This window comes from Colletes gigas, unplaced genomic scaffold (genome assembly GCF_013123115.1).
Source record: "Colletes gigas isolate AHSC1104 unplaced genomic scaffold, ASM1312311v1 Colletes_gigas_Sc00006, whole genome shotgun sequence".
Lineage (NCBI taxonomy): Eukaryota > Metazoa > Arthropoda > Insecta > Hymenoptera > Colletidae > Colletes > Colletes gigas.
The window spans coordinates 522,519-541,649 of NW_025106635.1; the positions used below are offsets into that span (position 1 = coordinate 522,519).

Genomic DNA, 19,131 nt, shown 5'->3' on the forward strand with positions numbered 1-19,131 from the left:
AAACTTACTGTTTTATTTTATACTTTCATCTTGACATTGAAAACGAAACTTTAATAAATAAATTAAATAAACGAGTAATAATAATTGAAAATAATTCTCGATTACACATACATGACGCGCCATCTAGCCTCGAAGCAACCAAGTACTTCTCGACAAACTTGGACGATCCGCCGTAGATGGCGGTGCAATCTTCCGTACGGCAGTACATTCTTTTTCGCTATAAAAATTAATTTTCACCCAAAATTTATTAACCTAATCCAGGCTGACGTTCATAATAATGTATATTACACTTAACGCGATATGAAACTATGTTTTATGTAATCCGAAAAACACAATGCACGCACAGCAATCACGTCTTATCAAAGAGTTTAAAATTGTATAAAGATAGCATAGCGTACTGTCTATAAGATGTATTCAAAATTGTTCTCGGTAATTTTTTTTTTAAATAGTTGTAGCAAAGACGAGATATGGAATAAACGTTACTACGTGCAACGTTATTTTCTGTCGCACGGATTGGGGCACAGACGAGGCATAGGATAGACTATGCATCTTGCAGAAGTTTATGTTACACGAACTGAAATATCGACTTGGTAAAAAAGCAACGGTTCGATAGCCAATTGACTAATTAAAATCAGTAAAGTTAATAAACGTAGAAAAGTATTTCCTCCTTTGCACGGTGTACAGAGTCGTTATCAACTATTTTAAATTTGTAGCCATTGGTGGTTATTGGAATAGTAAGTTTCGAAAAGTATATACCTTATATCTCGCGACACATCGGATTCTTCCATTTAAAGTGTCATCGGGTTTGCACTCGAGACAATTTCTCGTACTCCGGGCAATCTTCGCCGTTATCGACACGCGTGTCTGGACGTGGAGGAAAGCCCCGACGGAGGGCAGTATCAATCGTTCGCATTTGGCGGCGTACTGTTCGCCGAGCACCTACGTATACAGTCGCATAATGTGATTCAGTTTCACTAGCACTATTACGGGGTGAGATTCGCGAAGTGTGTGCCCGACGAGCATCTCTAGGAAAAGTGCGTCGCACGTAAGTGCGGGGCGTGATATGAAACAGTGAATCGAACCCGTGATTAAAATGGACAGGCGACGCTAGTCGCACGTCATGGGATTGTGAAAGGAATCGTGAACGTAGACGAAGGTGGCAGGAAGTGGGAAAAAGGGCCAGGGATACAACGCTCACGCCCGGTTGTCACGACGCCATGTTTCCCCAAAGTGGTCTACCGATGTCGAGTATCCTTTTGATGATACTCTGCTTTTTCGTACTTATCGCCGCCGGCCTTGACGAATCCGGTAAGTTTCGTGAACGTTCTCGCGAACAGACTCACGATCGGCTTGAACGCGACGATAGCTTCCTCCGCTCTTTCGCATCGAACGCCGCACGAACGATGCAACGGACGTTATACATAAGCGAGGTAGTTACTGATACACAATGTGCTGCTTGTCTGTCATTCGTCGTTCTTCCGTTTCTTCTTCTTCTGTTAAATACTTTCTACTTGAAACGAGTAACGAGACAACGGCACGAACGAAAAATCAAACAGGCCGATGGATGGAACAGGCGTGCGTAAACTTACCGCCGTACACGATTGATTAACAACAGAAAAAGATATCGAATGTCACCAGTGTACATATCTTGATCGTTTAAATCATTTATCATTCGATGCACCCTCGAGTTCTATCCTCTCCTCTATTACGCTGTCATTATTTATATTTGAATTTCACGGTCCATCAGTTCCTAGAAAGATGATAGAATTAATATATTGTTGCGTGTAATGTACATTCATCTTTGTCGTTTTATGGGTTCAGATCGATCGATGCAACTTTAAACGATAATATGATATACCTATATATGTATAATTTTTTACAAGATTATTCAAACTTTATTTGTTGTTGAATTTGTCATTCACTGAAATTTCTTTCCACTTGCAAGTCGATTTCCGCTACACAACACGTTTTGTACGTTCGTACAGAAGGAAGTAAATATGTTTGTTCCGGTACTTGATTCAATATAAACATTAAATTATACCAAATAATAATTTTCGATTACCAATTTTTAGAGTACGAGAAGTACTGATTTAAAAAATTTTGTTTTTAATTTAATTGGTACTAAAAATTAGAAAATATAAATTATTTTAATAGAAAGTTTAATAACTTAGAATGTATAGAGTGTAATCGAAAGAAGTACAATTTTTTAAGTACAAGTTAACAGTCTTTTTTAAAATTATGTACATGCTCTATTTTTAGGTATTAAATACTTGAATATTTGATATGTTTACGTTAATTTGTACCGCAAAGTACGATATCACGATATAATTTTTACGGAAAATAAAAATGCTACATTTGCTATGTGATTATCGTAAATTTACGAAATGTTATTTTTCTATTTTTCACAAACGAGTGATATATGTATATATATATATTTTTTTTTTTCTTTTTCGTCCACAACATAATCATATACTGTTATATGTAATTCAATAAAAATGACATCGTTCATTTAAACATCGATACTAATACGACAATACGCGTTATACTCGTTAAAGAATTTACAAGACGTATATGTATGTGTTTAACATTAAATATAAAAAAATACTTATAAAATAAAATGAAACGATTTAAAGGTTCATTGTTTTTTTTTCTTTCCCGCGCTGTATGTTAATTTACCCGCGTTAACTTTCAATTAATCGATAAATTTGAGATATATTAAACAACTTGCTAAAAGTTAAATGATAATTTTTTAATCGTGAAATACGTTTTAGCAAAATGTACTAAAGTTCTTTAGTTGTTTCGAGCATCAAGACAAAACTTAGCCAATTTATACAACTATGCTGCTGCAGTTTCAATGAATTAACGAGCTGACTACTTAGTTCATTTGCACGTTACATGGGCAAAAAGTTTCTTTTTTCTCCGAAATGTATACGAAAAATCCAAAAATAAAATAATTTTTACTAATCTTTTACTCTTATTCTTATTGAGATTTCTATTCGAAATATCGATAGTATGTTAAAAATTATTAATCGTATTTTGCTTAAAATTTCGATATAAGTTTATAATAAAAATATATTTTTTTACATGTTCATACATAGGTGTAGAGAAAATAGACACAGTCGAAAGAAAAAATGAAAATCCATCGACCTTAGAAATTACAGCGTCTCAAGATTTAGAAGGCATAGAGGCTGGCAGTACACCTTCGCTGATATGTAAATTGAACGTCCTGGGTCAAATATGGTGGACCAGTAATGGAAGAAACCTCACCACGATTAAGGATTATGAATCTGGGGGACGTTTGGATATTAAACAAGCTAGTAGAAACGATACAGGAGATTATAAATGCGTGGCACAAACTGTGGATGGAGAATTACTGGAGAAAGATGTTCATATCAGAGTTATTGGTAAATACATACAGATTATCGTAATTGTTATAAACATAAATATTTTATCATTTACACCCTTAACAAAGGATTGCTTTTACTCTAGAACCAGGTAGAGTAACAGCCGGAGAAGACATTAGGGCCAAAGTAATGGAGGCTGCTAACTTAACGTGTCACATGCATGGTTATCCATTGTCCCAATTTACTTGGTTAAAAGGGAACAATTCAGAAAGTACAGAACATTTAAAAGAACTTACTACTGTTACACAGATAAACGAAACATACACAATATTGACTTTAGAATTTACAAGTTTAACGCATAAAGATAATGGAACGTATATTTGCAAGGCACACGATTACAATGGCGAAATTAGCGCTTATAGGCACCTTTTTGTAATCGACGTACCAAAAGTCAGCATCGATTTTATGAAAGCTGTCGGTGCTGGAAGTATATTTTTAAACTGGACTGTAAACGACGGCAATGAACCGATTAAAAAGTATTTTATTCAACATATGAAGAATGGAACAGACCAGTATCACTATTACATTGAACAAATTGGCGGCGGTAATTCGAGTTACGTTTTGAAAGGTTTTGAAAGTGGTACCGCGTATCAAATTGCAATTAGTGCTACCAATGTTGTAGGTGAATCACACGTAAGATTCGATCCTCGTTGGATCACTACGCTCGAAAAAGGTTTGGAATGAAATATTTTCGTCGTACGTATTCTCGTTTTAGCCCAATGAATATCTTATTGCCAAAATCTGTTGCAGATCCTATATTTGTGCCAAAAGTTTCTGTTAATGGTGTCACTGAGAATTCAATTACAATAGGCTGGACAGTGCCACCGTCTGATTTAAAAGAACACGTTCATTATTACAATTTAATGGCTACTCACGGGGAACAGAAAAGGGAAGCAGTATATCCAGCGCAACCGTTCACTGTATACGCATTTGTTGATCTTGATCCTGCGACTACGTATAATTTTAGTATCGCTGCGTGCAGCGAATATACAAAAGAATGTGGAAACTGGAGCACCGAAGTGAATGGCACTACTCTAGACGGGGGTAAAATTAATAACCATAAACTTAATGGCACAAGCGTTCTAAAAAACTAAAAACTAATCACTTGGTCTTAATTGTAGTGGCCAACCCTCCTCAGAATCTATCCGTTAACTGTCGATTTGATAACATAAGTAGCTCTAGTTTTATCTCCATCACGTGGATCCATCCAGAAAAGCCAAACGGCGTTATTACTCGCTACAATATACAATTAACCGGCGTTGCTAAATTTAAAAATGATATGGGTCGTTTAGACATTGATAAGTGGGGACCACAAAATTGGAGCGTTTATAAAAGGAACAGTACGCATTTCAATCAAATACCGCCTAATACAAATTACACGGTACATATTTTGTCAAGTTTTTTCTAAAGATTAAGGCGTTTGTACATGGGGTTATAAATGACAATGTTTTTTTTAAAGGTCCGTGTACACGGTGTCACTAGATCGCGTACACCAGGAAAGGACGCTGTTGGCAATTGCACCACGCCAGTTACCATTCCAGACAGAGATAGCTTGAATATGCGAACATGGCGTAAAATCGAAAATCAAGGTAAACAGTTATTTAAACTGTACCTTCCACGTATTACGGAAAGGAACGGCCCTATTTGTTGCTATCGAGTTTATCTGGTTAAGTTAGCGCCACAGAAAAGCGTTACGGATTTACCACCACCCGAGGAAATTGGTGTATATTCGTATCATTACGCTCACAGTTCGCCTTCCGGGGGTGCTTACGTTGCCGAAACATTCGACAGCGATCGATTAATATCAGAGATTTTCCTCGGCGACGGCGAATCGTTCAACGGTAGCTCTATGTGCGACAAATGTATCGGAATTCGGCCAAAAGCAGCTCCGCCAGTATTACATTTTGTTCCTGAAATTCAAACAACTATAGCAACGCTAAACGCAACGCCTGCGACAACTATAACACCACCACCGACGACTACAACCTCTTCCCCGACAATAAGCATTACTACCCAAAAAATAGAGACAACGGTTCCGAGTATAATGAACGGCAACCATACTGAGAATGTAGCGAGAAGAAAACGAGAGAATATGGCCACTCAAAAGATAAAGAGCACCGACGGATCTTCCGAACTACCGTCGTACAACCCACAGGATGGCTCTTTGGATGAAAAATCTAATTACACCGGTTTCATCGAAGTTATTGGTATGCATAACATTTGTAATAAAATTCTTAGTATCCGCGTCTAAATTAGTAAACTGTGCAGCAAAATTTATTTCATAGTATTTGGAGCCCAGGAGGATCAACTTTTACCAGCCTACAGCAATTATTTCAATCCTCTTTACGGTGGATTGGATCCTGGGACTATAGCTTCGTCCGAAGTGACTACACTCAGCGTCATTCTACAAATATCGGTTGCTCTAATATTGATCATCATTATTCTTCTTATCGCGCTTTGCGTGTTGCACAGATACACGAAACGTGTGCAGCAAAGAGGCGAAGAAATCATTACACTAAGAAACAGTTTCAGGTAAAAAAAAAAAAGAAACGTTAAATAATTCATTTGAAAAAATGCTACTATACTTGAATACCTAATAAATGCCGTTTTCTGGTAGGCATCTGTGCAGAAGTCTCAGAGGAAGACATCAGCTTGTAGCCGCGAGTCCACCGGATATGCCCCCCATTCCTAGAAGCGAGCTGCTTCAGTCGTATCTCGAACGACACCGAGATTCCGATTACGGATTTCAACATGAATTCGAACTGCTGCCGGATAGATTTACAGACCGTACCACGAGAGCATCGGAAGCACGCGAGAATCTGTACAAAAATCGTTATCCGGATATAAAGTGTTACGATCAGACTAGAATACGATTAGCCCAGATGGATGGTATTTGCGGATCCGACTATATAAATGCTAACTTCGTGCTGGGTTACAAAGAGCGCAAGAAATTTATATGCGCTCAAGGCCCGATGGAGAATACTGTTTGCGATTACTGGAGAATGATTTGGGAACAACATCTCGAGCTGATACTCATGCTGACGAATCTCGAAGAGTACTCGAAAACGAAATGCGCGAAATATTGGCCGGACAAAGGAGAGACGAAAAACTTTGGAGACATCACCGTGGAACACATTCGGGAGAGGGCTTTCTCGGACTACGTTGTGCGCGAATTGAAAATGACACGACTCGGCGAAAGAGACGCGCGCACTATCGTTCAGTATCACTTCTTAGTTTGGAAAGACTTTATGGCGCCAGAACATCCCCACGCGATATTGAGATTCATAAAGAGAGTGAACGAAGCTTATTCGTTGGAGAAGGGACCAATATTGGTGCATTGTAGCGCGGGTGTAGGACGAACGGGAACGTTGGTCGCGTTGGACTCATTGTTGCAACAATTGGCTGAAGAAGGTCAAGTCTCGATATTCAACACGGTCTGCGATTTGAGACACCAACGGAACTTCTTAGTGCAATCGCTTAAACAGTATATTTTCATTTATCGCGCGTTAATGGAAATGGCGCAATACGGGGACACGGAGATTCCGGCTTCTCAGCTGAAAACTTCTGTTGCGAAATTGAGACAGAGGGACAATGGCAAAGAAAAATGTAGAATGGAAGAAGAGTATGATGTGAGTGAAGAATTTACATTAATAGATTTATTATGCAACTTATATATTGTGTTTGTAGAAAATCAACTCTGTGTTGGAAGATAGAAAATCATTCTCTGTAGGTGGAGGCGAAGAAAACAAAAGCAAGAATAGAAGCGAATTGATAATACCGTACGATAGAAATAGAGTTATTCTTACGCCTGTTCCGGGCAGAGAACATTCAACATACATAAATGCATCGTTTATCGAAGGCTATGACAATTCCGAATCGTTTGTCATAACCCAAGACCCTCTAGAGACCACTATAGCAGATTTCTGGCGAATGATTTCTGAACAATGCATTTCCACAATAGTAATGCTATCCGATGTAAGTAAATTTTTCCTCTTTTATTTTATTAATTCCTTTGGATCTCTTTGTTGCGTAAAAGTTGGATATATGGCACGCAACTCGCTTGTTACAAAAATTATTAATTTTTTTTTTTAAAAACGTTACACAGCATTTGAACAATTCATAAATATATTTTAAATATTATTAAGATTCGATAATTCCGTGCAAAGAGAAAGAGATAAGAACAGTCGGGTGAAAAATATTTCTGTGTCTCCGACTTTCGATAATAAATATCAGTATGTAAGTAATGTTTGAAACTAATTAGACTTTTGTAACGAGGCGAGTATCTGATACTCGTTTATTATCGTCGACAAACAATTGTTCCAAGGCGGGGGAGACGTAGCGTTAGTAAAATAGAAAACTTCATTTCAGCTAAACGAAGGTTCGCGAAAATGTCCACGATATTGGCCCGACGACGAAGCTGTGTACGACCACATAAGAGTTAGATACATTCAGAGCGAGAGTTGTCCATATTACACTCGTCGCGAGTTCTGTGTTTCTAATACGAAAACCGACGAGAATGTGGTTGTGACGCAGTATCAGTACCATGGGTGGCCGACGGTAGAGGGAGAAGTACCTGAAGTGACACGCGGTCTTATAGAACTTGTAAATCAAACGCTTACAAACGGTACTGAATCGAGCGGGTCATTGGTTGTTCATTGCAGCTACGGGTCCGATAGGAGTTCTATGTTCGTCGCTCTTAGTATATTGGTTCAACAGCTACGAACCGAGAAACGCGTAGACATTTTCACGACGACAAAGAAGTTGCGTTCTCAAAGACACGGCATGATCAGCGCCTTTGTACGTAACTTACGTTTGACGTTATAATAATTATTGCGGTACCCGTGACAATTAAATTTAATATTTGAATCAATGTTCCAGGCGCAATATGAATTTCTCCATCGTGCTATCGTCAACTATTCGGATCTTCATAATTTGGCCGACGACGAGCCAGCATCTTAATACCATGAAACGTACGATTGGAAAACCTAAATAATGTTTGGTGAACAACCGCGTAAAAACATTTCACGTACAAAAAGTGTTTGAAAACGTATAAATGCTCAAATGAACGTATATTGGGCCAACCAAAGAGATCACTAATGTATTGGTGAACGATCACAACATCCATGAACTTAGACTGACATGTATGTGCGCATAAGAAACTATAACCCCTTTGAGAATTGAACAGCTTATGCACGGACTGTCTAATTGTGCGTACCGAAGACATTTTACCTGTATGACACGGAATAAGCAGCAAATGGCACACATTTTCAAACCGGTAGGATAAAACTGAATGCACAATTGGTTCTATGGAAATTTTGCCAATTAAATTAACCATTGGTCGGTTAATTGTTACAAAGTGCAGAACAGTGATAACCTTCGTGATACCACGCCCTCGACAACTGTTGTAAAGCTATCCGAATAACTCGTTTTTATTGATAATATCGAGAACAAAAAAAAACAAAAAAAAACAAAAAAAAACACGAAATAGTGTATTAAAACTTCTTGTGATCGAAATGGAACATTCTATAAAAGCACTGACACAGCAAAGTAAGTGCTTTTTTTAATTAACAAATATGACTATTTGGTGAACTAGTGAAAAATCGAGCATGTTTATAAAACGTACGAACATTCTGACATGTGGACCATATAAGCTTATCGATTTAATATTTGATCGTGTTCTTTTTTATTGTAACAGTCGTATAATATATTCAAGCTCAATTTTGGAAATGCAAATTGCATTACTACTTTGAGATTATGATTTATAGAAACTGATTAATCTTTATGTTGCATATTTCTTTGAACGCGATCAAACATAGGCGGTAAAGTTCATATGGTTCAAGGCCGAATAAGAACTCTTGTATTCTTCCAAACATTTCTACCAACATGTGTTGTTATTCTACCGTTCAATGTGACAAGGAGAGGTCAAACGCTACTATGGTCTACCTTTCATTACAATATACTAATGATATCACGCACGTATGTGTGTAAGTTTATTTGTAAGATACGGTGTCATATACATATGTATAAGCGTGTGTTTCACACGCCTGCGCTAATTTTTCTTCTAAAGAAAGACTGATATTCTTATTCAGTTTAAACTGCGCGAAAAATATCTGTACCTTATTTGTATTACATCAGAACTGCTGCAAATCGTAATACACGGGAGAATCATTTTTTACTTTTTCATACATGATGAGAAAATTAGGGATATCTGTCTGTCTGTATGTGTGTGTGTGTGTGCGCGTGAGTGCGTGTATGAGGCATGCCCGTAAATGTGCTTTGTAAGACACCAACAAAATGTTGCACGTAATTGGAGGGCTTACGCGGCACAAAAGAAGCTACATTTTTACTTGAGAATACTAAGAGACATGGACGGTTCTCAGATTAATCAGATTCAATTTCTATTACCCAAGTTGAATCAAAATCAGTTGGACGCTCGAGGTCATTCGATAGTTAGACACAATTTTTTATTTTCACGACATATCGGCCTGCCCCTATTGCGTTGAAAGATATAACACAATAGAATAACTAAACGGTGGTGTAGTCTCCCAGTGACCTTGAACAATCATCTGCATCTGATCCAACTTGGTGCATTGAGTTTCAGAAATTTTTTTTTAAAGTAGTTCGTACAAATGCCTAACATTTTTTTAATAATTTTTCTAATAATTAAATGAAACTATTTCAGATGCAAGAACTGCCCGTAGCTCTCGGTATTCTATTTTGCAGTGAATTATATCGAAACGAAAAAATAAAACTAAGTTGATGCGATTAATGTAAACAAGGAAAGAAAAAAAAAAAATTAAACCTTTGGAATACGGAAATTATGGAAATCAGTAACATATTGTATTCCTTTGCACGCTCGTTCATTTCTAGTCAAGTTTTAATTCTGGCACGTGCGCTGCTAAGCCGTTCATTTACGGCAAGGGACAATCACATTAAATTTTACATCACATCGATCGGCAAACATTTTTTCTTTCCTTTTCTTTTCTTTTTTTTTTTTTTTTAATCAGTTTCATTCCATTCTGTGCTAATGCATATTCCCAACTCGATGTATATGTGTGTATAATCAGCTTATTACACGAGAACTAATTAGTTTGCTAGTTCGCGCTTCGATTATGTTGTAATCGATAGAATTCTAAGAGATCTATATTCTTCGTCTGTAACGATATCATTACTATCGCCTGTCGCTGTTGCTTATGTATTAATGAACGATGTGACAATATTTGTTTTTATACTCATGACACACTTGACACGTTTATAAGTGTCACGCATAAGTATGAAGTGCCTATGAATTTCCGCCTGCTTGAGTTCTAACATAAAGTTGCTATTTACGGAACGATATCTGGCATTAGTTTCTTTTTTTTTAAGTACATTTTAGTTATGACTTTATAAACGATTTCATTGGGCATATTTACAATCGCTAAGCAAGCATTCTTATAATCAAAAATATTTCACGCTACTTTTGTTCAAATTTTTGTATTTGTACATAGATATATGTATATGATTATTTCGATAGCACATGGCATTATGATATTATTTTTTTTATTTGCATTCACTCTGTTCATATTACATTGTTATTCCTATCATGGTGGAAATTCCTACACATTTTGTCTGATACCATACTCTCAACAAATCATGTAATGTAAACAAAATTTTCTGTAAGTTAAATTAACGCGCACAATACGCATACAAAAATCTAACAATTAATTTAATATTATCAACGATACGGACACATTATTGTATGTAGGAAAGACTAAACCATTTCTTTTCAAACAATCTCAGATCTTTCTTATATTTTCCGAAGCAAAATTTACAAGCACAGCGCCTTACCTGTAATGGACCTGTTTTAATTTATGTTGTTATGTTACTATCAGTGAGAAAATAAGTGATGTTTAAGTACAGAACAATAACTGTTATTTATAGAATCTGCGATTTTATTATATAATAAGAATTATACGCAGAATTAGTAATTGTGTTAAATTCTTATTTCATAAAGTTGAAAGGTAATTTTACGCGCATAAAAAATGGGTGACATAGAATGATAAATGTAACCGAGCATCGCTATAGCATACAATTTTTTAATTGTAATAGTTTTGTAATTAGTTACACATATCATTCTTGTTATGCATTCCGACCTTACAGTATGTGTATAAAGAAACATCGATCTTTTTTACAGCCAGTGTATGAATCAGAAGCATTAAAAGCATTGTTGTAAATTAATCTAAATGACAAAATTCTAATACAGTTTAATTGAAAGGAAAGATTCAAATAGAGAGCAAATATATTTCCATTTTTTTTTTTCAACTACACTGATATTTCAATTAGGGTAGTAACTTGTTATATTATTAGGTGCATATTGTGAAGGTATCTCAGATATAAGTTAAAGTTAATGACAATTTCGTATTAGCATTTTCTTGCAAAAGAGGAGATGTTACAATGGCACGCGTTATACAGTGCTATGTTAATGCGTTAACTTTCATTTAAATAAAAAAATTCATTAAAAATTTAATTAATCATGGATCTGAAATGAACTTTAACTCGTCTCAAGATAAATGGCTTTATATAACTGGCTAGGAACATGTAGTGCAAATTATAGTGGAGCATGCTCTGTAAGAACATGTGCGTGATGTCTGTTGTATGACTAAGAAGTTGGTAAAAATAAAAAGGAGACGGCGGTTTTACGATGGATAGTCATTCGAGTGAAATGTATTAAATACTCTTGTGCCCAGAGAAAAAGTGATTAATGGAGAATATTGTCACCCTCGCGTTAAAGATGTCATTTATGCTAAATGCATCTTCATGCAGATAGTACTGAGATGAACTATTGTAGAACTTTGTAAATTATGCAATTGCCGTGGCAATGAGTTAACGATATTGTGAATATGATTGTGCTGCATTTGACAAATAATTATAAAACACGAAACTGAAATAAATATGTTTACAGAAGAAATTTTCTATTTTAAGGGAAACGCCTTTGACCGTTATTCGACTAAGTAATTAGTTTGCTTTCTCTACCATAATCGTTGGAAATGTCAATTGCAGCAGCACAAACTTATTACACTTGGGAGAAAAAGGTAAGACTGGCCAAGCATAATAGAAAACTGAAAGATAAACGTCTTCGGTTTGCTAGCATATTTGCGTACGACGTTCTATTTTGCTTGGAGGTCGGAAAAATGCTTGCATTCAAATCTTTTTTACAATTTTGATACACGAGACGAATTTTGAAACGGTATTGAATAAGATCATCATCATGGGCATTTGATATGCTTATACGTATTTAATTTCCATAGTGCTTTAGCCATTACTTGTATTTTTCCATCTACAGAAACATATTTAAAAAAAATATCTCTTTTGTTGCGTCTAGTGCAACATGCGTAAAGTATTATTTTAAAATAAACTCTGGATGAATTGTTATATGGAACTAGTAATACATGTAGGTTTTGAATTCGAGATTTAACTAAAATCGATCTAACAGTTATGTTCAGATTCTAATGTATTTGTTCGATGCATACACCTAATAGATGTATTTTATGTCTAATATGTATAAATTCAGTGGCACCTACTAACGTTCCTGTGATATTCTATGCGACTGATGAGTTTAAGATGCGATTAATCGCGATCCTTAATTTTTTACAACTGGCGATAGAGGCCAGTTTTTTATATAATCAATCTTGTACTTTTATATGTAATTTCGATTTATCGCTAATTTCAGTAATCTCCGAAAACGATCTTTACATTTGATACGGATATACTTGGATTTTTAAAAGACTTTATCGAATATTCTCATCGTATAAATAATACGTGAAAATAGTCCGATACCCACCACCGTTGCATGTATTATGCACATTTACTCTTACGAACAGTGCTGCGATTAAAACTGACAGAGTTTGTTAAGTTTTATTACCGCTGATCGAACACATATACACATATAGCATCAGTCGGGTACACGAGGCGTCCGATTTAGCCTAATTGATTTGGATTTAAATATTTACACACTATCAAAATATGAATACTCTACGATTATTGACCGATAAGATACGTATGTATTACTCTTTCAGTGTAAATAGCGGATAGCGTTATGAAAGCGTTTTATAGCGATCATTTTTTAAACGATAGATACTCAAAGCAAAAGAAGAAGAAAAAAACAAATGACGTTTTTCTTAAAAACCACACATTGTATAAGGGTATTTAATTTTGGTCTGTAAGCAAGTAAAATGTATCTTGGAAAGGACGTTTAATTGAAAAGAATGAACATGCAACGGTCAAAGAGAAAGATACAATGTACTTTCCAAAATACGTCTAATTTTACAGACCAAAGAACATCACCCAGTATATATTTTATTTTCTATTTTTATCGATTAATACCTTGTCGTCGAAACGTGTTTACGGAGAAAAGGCGTCGATGATTTCGTAAAAGAATACTAGGTAAAAGTATTATCGAAAGTATTCTTTGATTAAATAATTAGTTGTGATTTCGCGTCGGGTTACAATGGCATTGCTTGCTCCGTAAATATAGCAATAAAATATTTTACATAGCCTATAGTTATCAACCTGTATAGACTTGTTAAATTAATGTTCAGAGAATAGTTTGCGTTTTTTTTTTATTTAACTGACGGTCCACTCGTGTCAAATAAACATTCTGAACGTTAATGCATGAATAATGTACCGTATTACCATGTACAAATACGTAGGTTCTGTTGTATACTGTATGTGAGGATGTGCTATAAATTCCCGTGGTTTCATTTCATTTTAATATATCATAAGGTATATATATATATATATATATATATATATTTATCGTCGAGATTAATTACTCTTAGCGCGATTAATAATGTTTTCAAACGATTTGTTTCGAACGATCGATTGTGCGTAAATCTGAACAGCTCACTTTCGATTGCATTTTTTTAATTTCCAATATACCAATAGGACAGTGGTCGCGTTATATCGCCGCCTGGTCGACTTCGACACGCGTTCTCCACATATGGGGAGGGATGCAGACTCTCGAGCAAAATGTAATCCGATTACATCCAATCACACGGTAATTACCATCTGATGGCAATGTAATCATAATCGTAAATGATTATACCGTGTAACAACCGTTCAATTACCGCGTGATTACAATTAAATTACAGTGCAATTAGATACACATATACATATGTATAATCGGATTACAATTACAGGGTGTTCGGCCATCCCTGGGAAAATAAGACGAAAATCAAGAATATCAATTTGTTGATGGATAAACATTTTGGCCCCTGAAATTTCCCATTAAAATTTTCCTCAGGGGTGGCACGAACATCCTGTATATTTGATTTTATTTTTATATTATAATGGTTGGGGGAAATTATGTAAATTAGCGGTTTGGGGGTAGCGTATGAGAATGATGAGGAACTCGGCCCATTTCTGAAAATCTTCCTCTCCTAGATAGTTAGCTAGCCTGCGGCGACATAACGTGACTTCGCTATACTCCGTTCAAACGATAAGATTAGAAAAAAGTACACCTCGGTCTATTTTTCACCGCGATCCGGTAATAAAAAATGAAACTATTTAAATTGGATGTATCAGGAAAACGGCTACAAACGGCATTCCATCTGGTACGCTTGGAACCGATACGATTTTCCAAGCTTTTGTATCTTTCGAGCAAAAACGAATTACACGAAAACCGTAAACGTTCTGAAACGAAGGCCTACCACCGCCGTCTCCGAAAACTTATTTGTTGGCTCTCGATAAACTAGACTTTAGACTTTTGTAAATTACTTTAAACGTTAAGACCGATATAGATCGAAGGAAAATTGCCGCGCGTTGCATTGCCACATTATGTTCGTATACATAGTATAATATAACGAAAGGAATTAAGATTAATTACGTGTAGCCTTAGATTTTGTATATTTACTTTGAGGAGGAACGTTATGCTAAAGATGAAGTGAACAAAAAAAAAAAAACAAATATATATACGTGTAACGACAATGATCATTTGCCGATCTCACGGGGCGCGATTTACGAACGTTACGGAACGATGATACGTAACCGCGCTGAACATCGAATCATCCTTTTTGTATGAAAACAACAAAATTGTAAAACGATATCGGTAACGGTGCACTCGATGTGAAAGGAAATACAAGACACAATAATGAGCCATACACGCGATTTGAGCTCTCCCCCTCCTCCACCCCTCAGCCCCCATTTATTCCTGCCGTTACTTCTTATCTCGACACGAAAGCTTACGGTACACCACGTTAATGTTCGCATGACGCAATTCTAACCATATAAATAAATTAACATTTTTCGTGCGTAATTCCTAGACCAGCCAAGAACCCCACAGATTTTTAACTCGACGTTGATTTTTTTTAACAGACCGCGAAATAATACGTGTATCGAATATCGAGTAATCGCGTACAATGATTGTCGTCAATCAGTGTTGAACATACTTTTATACAGATAACGAATAACGTCGATCGAATACATTTTTGTTTTAATATAAATTTATTCGATCGTAAACGAACGATGAAATAATATTTATTCGTTCGCTGTCGTAAACGTGTACGTAAACGGTATTTTTTATGTATTACGTACACGCGGATGTGTATGGTGTATATATGTGGTATTTGTGGAGTTTATGTGTATAGTATACATATGTATATGTGGTATTTTTGATGTCTATGTCTACGGTGCATATCTATAATGCGTTAATAAAATTGAGACTGGTAATAATAGCTAAATAATCACAGCGAACGAACATAATTAGGGAAAATCGTGGGTTGTCATCTAACGGATCTACGCGGATCCATTCAGCGAACCGCGATTCCTTGACCGTTTGTTGTATGCAAATCGTTCGCCATAAAGTTAAAGTCACCATTTGCATAATCAACAATAAACGTGAAATGCTACGAACAATAATCTTAAATTTCTCGATAGTAGATACATTTGTATAAATAAATTAGTAAGAATTAAGCATCACCAACGGAGTGTTATCGCATTATTTTGATTTTTAATTAGCCATTACGCGAAAAATGAATTAAATATTAGAAACAATAAGAATATTGTATATTCAATCCAATTACTTTGTGCGATGAATTTTTATTGATACGATACGCTAAAAGACCGGATGCGAGCATAACGTGTGCGCTTTGTCTATACCTATTTTTGCTGTGCAAGTTTCCTTTTAATGACGGAGCAACGGAGAAAAAAAAAAGAGAATCAGGTTTCTGGTACACATTTTGATCAAACGAAGTTAACGGTGAAGTAAATCGCACGTCTGAATACTTCCGAGCGAACGACTATGTCAACCTGAAAGCAACAACAGTATAACAAATTATCGTCTCATCGGTACAGATACGTATTTCCAGCGAACTGTTGATATTCACTTTACCGTTTCCATTTCGCGTACGAATCACGTAATAATCGTTTCTGTCGGCAAACCTTTGCGTAAAACCAGAACAATACGATTACAATACGGAATAAGAATCAAGTAGGAACCTTCCTTCTCAGTTGGGCATCAATGGTCTTTCAACAATTACGTATTTTGAAAAACTTACTCGTACGGTGTTTGTTCAAATGTGAACTCGGTTTTGGCCAAATCCATTACATTCCTGGTGAAATAAGTTTATCTCGAGATTCTCTGTTATCCTTAGAGCACTCGTACACCCTGAAATAATTAAACAAATGTTACGTGGTTGATATTGAGTGAACATTTTGCGCAAAGAATATAGAGATTTAAATACATACATACATTTTTATCAGACTATATTCTTCAAGGAACAATTGACTCCTGATTATAAATGAAATTTTATTTCACCTATAATTGTATGCATATTCAAATACCTAATGCTATTTTCGACGGTGTATTTTATCGCGAACGAGGCGCGCTAAAAATTCCAAGCTTCAACCGGAAATGCGAGGAAAAAAATATTTATGTCGCGTGTACGGGAAACATATGGCAAGTTTGCGGGTTTCTGGGTGTTCTTACATGTACGACTTAAGAGAATTTCTCGATGGTGGGGAATAAACTGACCGAGCGAGGATGTTCGTGCAGTTCATCCCTGGTAGTAGAATCGCGAATACGGTCTGATCCGAATCTTCAACATCTACGTCATACGAACTTTATAATACGAAATATTTAAAAGACGAACAAATATCTACCGTAACGCGAATCGCGTATTTCATAGAGAAAAAACAACGTGTACGTTTAACAATCAATTATTAGTAAAATACAGTAACTTATACCTAGTTAAACAGAAGATCAACGTCGCAACATGTAGATCACTGACCATCGATCATCAACAAACAATGTGATAACAGTGAACATGTTTGCAACGGCGGTTTTAAAAATTCCGTAACACAAATATGGAAAAATTCTTCCAAGGAACAACTCCATTATCGCGCCGACTAATGTGTATCCAATTTTCGATCGTATCTTTAATAACAAAATTCGTGAATTAAAATGCAAATATATTGTAAATACTGATAGATACAAAATGAACGCACCTCGAAAGATGAGATTGATTTGTATCGTTTTAATATTACTGAATCCAGCCGACGCGAAAACACAAACGAGTGGAGAATATCTTGAAAAAGTGATGATCGAGCTTCAAGACTTCAACGTTCCTCCCTCTGTCAATATACACGACAGACAATCGTCCAACAATGGCTACAACAATATGATTTATAAAGATAAAAGCAAACAGAGTTACGTGGTTCAGAGGATCAACATGAACTCGAGACAGAATATTCAAAAATATAAAAACCAGAGCTTCCCGTATTATAACGTTTTACCTAGTGATAAAATTGATCTAAATCGTGCTGGTTCGGAGAATAGTCTGCAATATTATCAGGTGAACGAAAATTATTATTATTTTTTCATTAAGGCACGAGAAAATGTTAAAAACAAATGATTTTTAGATGTGAAATTTATATTATTATGTATTACCTGTAGGACTAAAACGTTTTCGATTGTCTTTTCAGTCGAATGTTCCTAGTATTACGAAAATGCAGGAACCGGAAGTGCTCGGATTTACGCGGGCAGAGCTCGCGGCGATGTATAGAAATGCATTGGAAAAAGGATCGAAGATCAGTTTGTCTTCCCTAAGCAATGCATTATCTATAGGCGAGATGCCCCAAATCGCTGAAACTACCATGGAGTTTCCAGCCAAGCAGCCATTTTATCAATATTATTTCTTCCCATTAAAGACCTTCGTGTCAGAATTAAAAAAAGATCACGGTTATAAGACAATTGTAAGTAAACGACCATAGTTCATTCCTTAACGTTTCTGCATACAATATTCCTAGTCTTTAAAATGTTGTGTTTATTAAATATCGTAATACAGTATACGTAAAATCAAAGAAAATTCAAAACTAACCGTTACTCAAATTTTCTCAATGTCACGTTACCATCGTTCTTTGTAGCCTGCCCCTGCATTCGACAATACGGAAGCTGCACAAACTACTCAAACGCAGTTATCGAATCCTCTTTTCGTAGCTATAAGTACCTTTATTACCATGGCGATTGTATTCATGATGAGCGTTCTATTTTTACCGAAACTGACTCAATTCGATATACTGCATTCGCGAGAAATTCAAGACGACTTTTTTCACATATCGAACATCGTTATGAACGCTATCGATCGTTACGATCTCTTGGAGAAATTTAAGGAACACCACGTGGACTCTGTCAGATAGTGTACAGCATATGTAATTAAATAAATCCTTTGATAATACATGTAGCAGGATAAGG

The 19,131-nt window shown here is 35.9% G+C and overlaps 2 protein-coding genes across 3 annotated transcripts; both read left to right on the forward strand.

Moving 5' to 3' along the window:
- Positions 1-990: 990 nt before the first annotated feature.
- LOC122395600 (tyrosine-protein phosphatase 69D-like) lies at positions 991-10,399 on the forward strand. 2 transcript variants are annotated; one of them, XM_043393293.1, is made up of 11 exons: positions 991-1,308; positions 3,099-3,404; positions 3,490-4,077; positions 4,155-4,448; positions 4,526-4,785; positions 4,864-5,611; positions 5,690-5,936; positions 6,022-7,033; positions 7,092-7,379; positions 7,773-8,201; positions 8,283-10,399. In XM_043393293.1, the coding sequence occupies exons 1-11, from the start codon at positions 1,218-1,220 to the stop codon at positions 8,361-8,363; spliced, it is 4,344 nt and encodes a 1,447-aa protein (XP_043249228.1). In that variant the 5' UTR covers positions 991-1,217; the 3' UTR covers positions 8,364-10,399. The 2 variants fall into 2 exon arrangements, with proteins under 2 accessions (XP_043249228.1, XP_043249229.1); XM_043393294.1 differs by having other exon boundaries at positions 6,034-7,033.
- Positions 10,400-17,237: 6,838 nt separating this feature from the next.
- Positions 17,238-19,076, forward strand: LOC122395671. The gene is made up of 3 exons (XM_043393453.1): positions 17,238-18,232; positions 18,363-18,632; positions 18,804-19,076. The coding sequence occupies exons 1-3, from the start codon at positions 17,876-17,878 to the stop codon at positions 19,074-19,076; spliced, it is 900 nt and encodes a 299-aa protein (XP_043249388.1). The 5' UTR covers positions 17,238-17,875.
- The last annotated feature ends 55 nt before the right edge of the window (positions 19,077-19,131 follow it).